This window comes from Daldinia vernicosa (genome assembly GCF_022497035.1).
Source record: "Daldinia vernicosa strain CBS 139.73 unplaced genomic scaffold F5Y00scaffold_29, whole genome shotgun sequence".
NCBI lineage: Eukaryota > Fungi > Ascomycota > Sordariomycetes > Xylariales > Hypoxylaceae > Daldinia > Daldinia vernicosa.
The window spans coordinates 156,117-162,324 of NW_025953945.1; the positions used below are offsets into that span (position 1 = coordinate 156,117).

Consider the following 6,208-nt stretch of genomic DNA (forward strand, 5'->3'; position numbering starts at 1 on the left):
CACTTGACGAGCTGAAGCCTTTTTCACCTCGCCATGAAGACATCGCACGCCTTTAATTTAGCCCAGTCGCGTTTTCAAAATTTTCATTTATTCGTGTGTTGATTTTGTAATTTCTCACGATCCCAAACTTACCGCAACGATTCGATCGTGCTTGTGGTCGAGATGGTGGATTCACACGAAAAAGATAGAGACGTCCTGACGCCGGGGATAGCCGAGGACTCTACTCAAGCCAAGTCGAGCTCAGAGGAGCATGCGAACCAGTCTACCCCGGTCAGCGTACATAAAACCTTCAAGTCCGGTGCTGATGCGGCTCTGGAACTTCTGAAGGAAACGGGTGGCGTGCATCAGGTTGCCGGTCCTGAAGTTCATCGAAGACTCGTTAGGCGTATCGACTGGCATGTCATGCCGCTAATTTGTATAGTTTGTACGTAACTACGATCGCCGTGCTTGTCCTCCTCTCTATTGTCTGCCTTATACTAACGTATAGCAGACTTCCTCCAGTATATCGATAAGACTGCCATCTCATACGCCAGTGTTACCGGCATAACGGAATCTATTGGACTCAAGGGGAATGAATTTAACTGGGTAGCATCTATCTTCTTCTTCGGCCAGCTCGCTTTTGAGTTTCCGACGATTCGCTTGATACAACTATTCCCTCTTGCTAAGTATACTTCGATTAATGTTACCCTTTGGGGTGCTACTCTTGCTTGCCTCGCAGCTTGCAAGAACTACGCCGGGTTATTAGCATGCCGGTTTTTTCTCGGAGTTTTAGAGGCAGCTGTGGTGCCAGCATGGGTATTATTCACCTCTCAATGGTATACGAAGGAGGAGCAGGCCTTTCGTGTGGGTATATGGTTCTCCATGTGCGGAGTAGCGCAGATGTTTGGTGGCTTTTTCGCGTATGGCGTGGCCACACATGTAGGAAAAGACCCAAACGCAGCCTTAAAGGGCTGGCAAGTCATCTTTTTATTTCTGGGTCTATTCACCGTAGCCATGGGAATTGCGTTTTGGTTCGTTATGCCAGATTCCCCCGCCGTTGCGGGATTCCTTGATAAAGAGCAAAAGGGGCTTCATCTCGAACGCATTAGGCATAATGAGCAGGGCATCGGGTCGCAAACTTTCAAATGGGACCAAGTAAAAGAAGCGTTAACTGACACGATGACTTGGCTATACGCATTTTGGATCTTTGCGGCCAATATCCCTAACTCAATCGCCACATCCTTCGGAAACATTTTGGTAAAGGGTATGGGTTACTCTAGCGAAGAGTCTCTGTTATTAGTAACTCCACTCGGTGCTTGGGAGGTGGTGGCTTTAATTGGGCTTACCTACGGCGCGATGAAGACGAGGCAGAGGCTGTATTTTTGTATTGCTGGCCATATCCCTGCGATAGTTGGTGCCATTCTGATGGCCACGACTGAACGGGTGCCTGCTTTGATCGGCTACTATACGAGCGGTGGTATCCCAATTGGTTGGACCACAATCCTTGGGCTTCAAAGCTCGAACGTGGCAGGATCAACGAAGAAAATCACGGTTGCTTGCATAGGAACGATCGCCTATACCGTTGGTAATATCATCTCACCACAGACTTTCCAAGCTCGGGACGCACCACGCTACCTCCCAGCAAAGATTTCAATTTGTATTATCTATGTCCTTGTCACTATTGACCTGGTAGTGATGCGGTGGGTATTAGATAGACGGAATAAACAGCGAGAACAGGAAAGGGCGGCACTCGATGGAACTTATAGGCCTGAAGAGAACCACGAGTTTTTAGACCTGACGGATTTGCAGAATAGGGAGTTCCGATATGAAGTCTGAATGATCCAATACATAGGGGGGGATATTGTGTAATGTTAAATTACCTATAGAAGAAGAAAAGAAAACTTGATCACGGCCTTAGTATCATTTAACTTACTAAAGCCATGTTTGGAAAACTTTGATTATTCAATATAAATGGCAATAATTACGAATATCATGTTAAAGACAATACTTTTCAGCCATATGTGGAATTATTCGATAATTCTACCAGAAGTAATCAAATAATAAGCGTCGGCTTGTTAATATTAGGCTTCGATGATCCAAATTTTGGATATTATCGTTTCCTATCGAACAAACCGCTATACCACTAAAAGGTTATTTGGTAATAACAGATTTTATTCTATTACATTTTATATAATTATATCGGACAGATAGTAGGTAATATCTGACATTTCCTAGGCGGGGTACCAACAAAAGCTATCCCTTGAAAATAGAATGAAGTTTAAATTTCTATTCAGGAAGGCTAGTCTTTGCTTGCTCTACGAAGTAATCAGTGTCTAGCTATTTGTCTTGAGAACACCAGCAGGCAAGTCTCTTTCGTAAATTATAAATGGAATGCGCATATACTCTACTTCACTGCGGCTACCATCATGGCTGATTTCCTATGATTTAAGCAAATTGTGGAGTCAGGGGCCAATATATAACTGGCACCGCTACGAAGAACTCGAATTGAAAGATATGGCATCAACACCATTATACGGATAGGTTCAAGCTGGTCTTACTATTAGAACTGTTCGTTGCATAGGAAATGTTGGAGCATTGCCGACAACTGTGGTCAGCAATGAAATGATTTAAAGGGGTAAGTCGGAATCCTAACCAATCAAACGTGCACGCCCTATCCAGCCAATTATAGTCTCTTCAAGCACATAAGAGTATAGTTCTTTTATATCTTAATCACATAATATCTAATGTCAGAACTAGAACCGCCGCGTCTCACTTACTTTCAATAAGCTGCATCAAGCCATGCTTGCTACCATGTACCGAATCGAATATGCAAAAGTGCCATAAAAGAAAAGATGATTTCCATACATGGTCGTTAACGATTCCTGCTTCCGAAATCGCGGATAAATCCATGAAATTAAGGCCGCGGCGATAACAGCTTAAAGTCCGCAGCAGCAAGAGTTGCTACCAATCGGCGATATGTAGATTTTCTTATTGCATAACATGATTTTCTCGTCAGTGACTTGATAGCGCAATATCAAGTGTAACGCTGGATGAATACGTCGGTCATTTCTAGATGCGAATTCGCTTGCCACATGCTGGCTTTTGAGGGGTTGAAGTTGTGTAGTAGTCCTAGCATGAGCCTGGTAAAGTTTGAGTACTCCATCTGGTCTAGGTTGTTGATGCTCGACCAGGCCAGTCCTTACAAGGGTATGCCTATCTTTCAAGCTATCGTCGCTCGGTATTATATGGGGCGGCGGCACTTCAAGAGGTAGGGAAATGATGGCAACCTGGTTGACGATCAGTACGATTCTACTAAGCGCGCGTCGTGTTGTGTGGGCAAGTTGCCATCTAATACGAGAAGTGTGGACGGGGGTGGGGGTCTCGAAGCAATCACTGCAAAACAACACATAAGATATATAATACCACTATTTAATTTGATAGTATATTGAAGGCGTCATGATTCTAGAGACATGAAAAAGCAACCCTGCCATTAGGCGAAGAACTACGGGCTTATCTGGGACTGGAACGTTCATGCATCGTAAACTCTTTGCTCTGGGGGTCTCAGTGGTTCCAAAGTAAGCCTTCTTACGGATGGATCAAGACCCCTATATGTAAGTGGCCGGGTATGGATGCATATCTGATCGTCAATATTGCGTAGATATCCAGGTAGGATTGCACCGTTACATACCCGGGGGTAGGTAGTTGAAGATTCGAAAAGAGGTAATCTCTGGCGCAAAGAATCCTGAATATCGGTAATCCAACGAGACACAGTGATGTTGGCTTGAATTCCATTAATTGTGGATAGTTATATGCCGGATGTTCAACTTTTCATAGCTTTTTATAGGAGGACGAGTTCCCCCCTTATTTGTAGGTTGCCTAGGAGGTAGTTAGGTACCTACTAACCCAATTATTTTATATGATCAATTTTTACGGGAACCTGTAGGCTTTTTAAAATTGAATTATTGGAATCTATTGTGCATGTATCATTAACTCCATCTCAGTTACTGGCCCGTCGTATTTCTTAACCATTAAGGCTTGATTGGTACTCACTACATTGACGAGGTATAAACATTGTTACCTATACACCGTAAGCCGTAAGTAAAAAATTATCATCGAAGGTACCCAACTTAGAAGGCGAAAATCCGAGTTCTAGATAAGTATAACTAAATGATACCTTAGTAAATAGCTTATAAATATATACTTGCAGTATATCCCTAGATTCTAGATGTAAGAAATGAGATACTTACTAGTGAAAAGGAGCCTTTTGTGAATCTTGAGCTAGGTATTTATTATTTCATACATGTGGCAAAAGATTTCGTTTGAATTTATTTGATTGATGTCGATGTAGAGTAAGAATTGGGTTTATTTCCTGTTTTTGTGTGCTTGGTTATTTGCTTGGTTTGTATGGGGAGCGGCCGTCTCGACCGGGCAAATGGTATCATTGGTTGTACTGTGCGCATATGGTGCGGCCACGACGACCGATGGAGACTCGTGATTGGCCAGGCTTATCTACAAGAAACATCAGAGACGACCAACCTTCCCGAGTAATTATGGCGATATTTAATTTAACTATTGCAATAAGATGACTTTGGCACATATTTTTACGGCTTGAATATAAACTACCGAATCACTTATCTAATGTAATGCTCTGATAAGTTGTAACAGTGCGACTTAGGAATCAAGTACCCAGCCCAGCCGTGTAAGTGATTTGGTTTGGTTAGCTACCTACCTACCTACCTAGAAAGGCTTGAGCAGGATTATGAAGCTCAAGTTGCCTCTTTAAATATTATCTTAGGTACCTACCTAACTTATCCTGGGTAGCTATAGTTTGCTGAATTCTAAAATATCTTCGCAAGGCGGGTTTTCTCTAGGTATTATGATGTCTCATAAATCTCATATGACCAATAGAATATACCAAAGTCACATACAAGGCAGTATAAGGCTCATTCATACTTAGATCAACATTCCTAATCTCACATAACTATCACATATTACATATCACGTGCGTGAACTCGAGAATCTCTATCCTTTTTCCCGAAAAGTCACGCCATCCTGTCATGCATATGCTGCCCGGGAACCCTGCATCACTGCGGCTAGACGTACGGAACCCTGGATAACATCGTCTCTTAAATCAGGACCAATCGGTTCTTCTGCGTCCCTGGTTATGGTGGCCAAGGGTATCCAAGGGTCTAGCGCGTATTGTACAAGGATGGCACTTGTCTGTCGTTAGCGACGATCTCTCTGCCTGCGGGATCGGAGATTTCATCGAAACCCTATCGTAACTTCTTAAGAGGCTGGGTCCCGTCGCTACGCAAACGTAAGCCACTCTAGGCGCCTCTGTCGTAACATATGTCGGTGGCAATGTACGTTCGAACAAGGTATCCTGGGGTTCTAGACCCAACATAGCATATACTATTCGGAGATCCAGCGGCAACGCAGAGTGAAGTTCGTACTCGATGAAGGAATACCCAGAAGGAGACTCATCTCAAAGGAGATAACTAGGTAGGTACATTAAAAAAAATAGTCAATGGCATTGTAGTTGAAGTTGGTTCACGCTGCTCTTACTACCTATCGTACCAATAACCAATACACGCCGTTAGTATAACCAAATTATGATAATCAACTCTGGTACACTCCATAGTTAAGCTATATCTAAGTCGTGGAGTATAATTAGTTACCTACAAGGTAGTTAATAGATTTACCAGGTCCCATGTAATTGCATTAGCTGCAAATGATTGCCGCGATGAGTGGATCAATCTGGTCCGTGTTTGAGATCCTGTTAGGTACTATCCTGTACTTCAGTCTATCATAAGCAAATCTGGTCGTCCGCCCCCGTCGGCCGTGCGGTGCCAACGGACCAACGCCTTGCATAGGCTTGTGTGGTATTTGGACGATGTTGCAGTTTATTGTTTCATCATCTAACTGCAGTAAGACGCGCGGTGGACCCTCCTTTTCTTCGTGCGTTGGGCGAGACGGAGGTATCGAACCCTGTCCGGCATCGCGGCGGACCAACCGGACACGGCCGTAGGAGAAACCGCTGATAGAGACGGTTGATAGACTCTTGATAGAATCTTTGCTGGCCTTGGATTATACTTAAATAACAAGCTCGCAGGTCCTCTGGTCTCGTTCCTGTTTCTTGTCTCATTGTGCTCACAGTGAATTAAGCAAGCAAGTCTTTCGATTCACTACTCCTTGATCCCAAGACGAAATCCACAGTCAAACCATCAAG

The 6,208-nt window shown here is 43.6% G+C and overlaps 1 protein-coding gene across 1 annotated transcript; it reads left to right on the plus strand.

Annotated features, from left to right (window-relative positions):
* On the plus strand, positions 1-1,881 carry F5Y00DRAFT_239634 (MFS general substrate transporter). Its single transcript, XM_048008114.1, has 2 exons — positions 1-424; positions 491-1,881. The coding sequence occupies exons 1-2, from the start codon at positions 163-165 to the stop codon at positions 1,813-1,815; spliced, it is 1,587 nt and encodes a 528-aa protein (XP_047863958.1). The 5' UTR covers positions 1-162; the 3' UTR covers positions 1,816-1,881.
* The last annotated feature ends 4,327 nt before the right edge of the window (positions 1,882-6,208 follow it).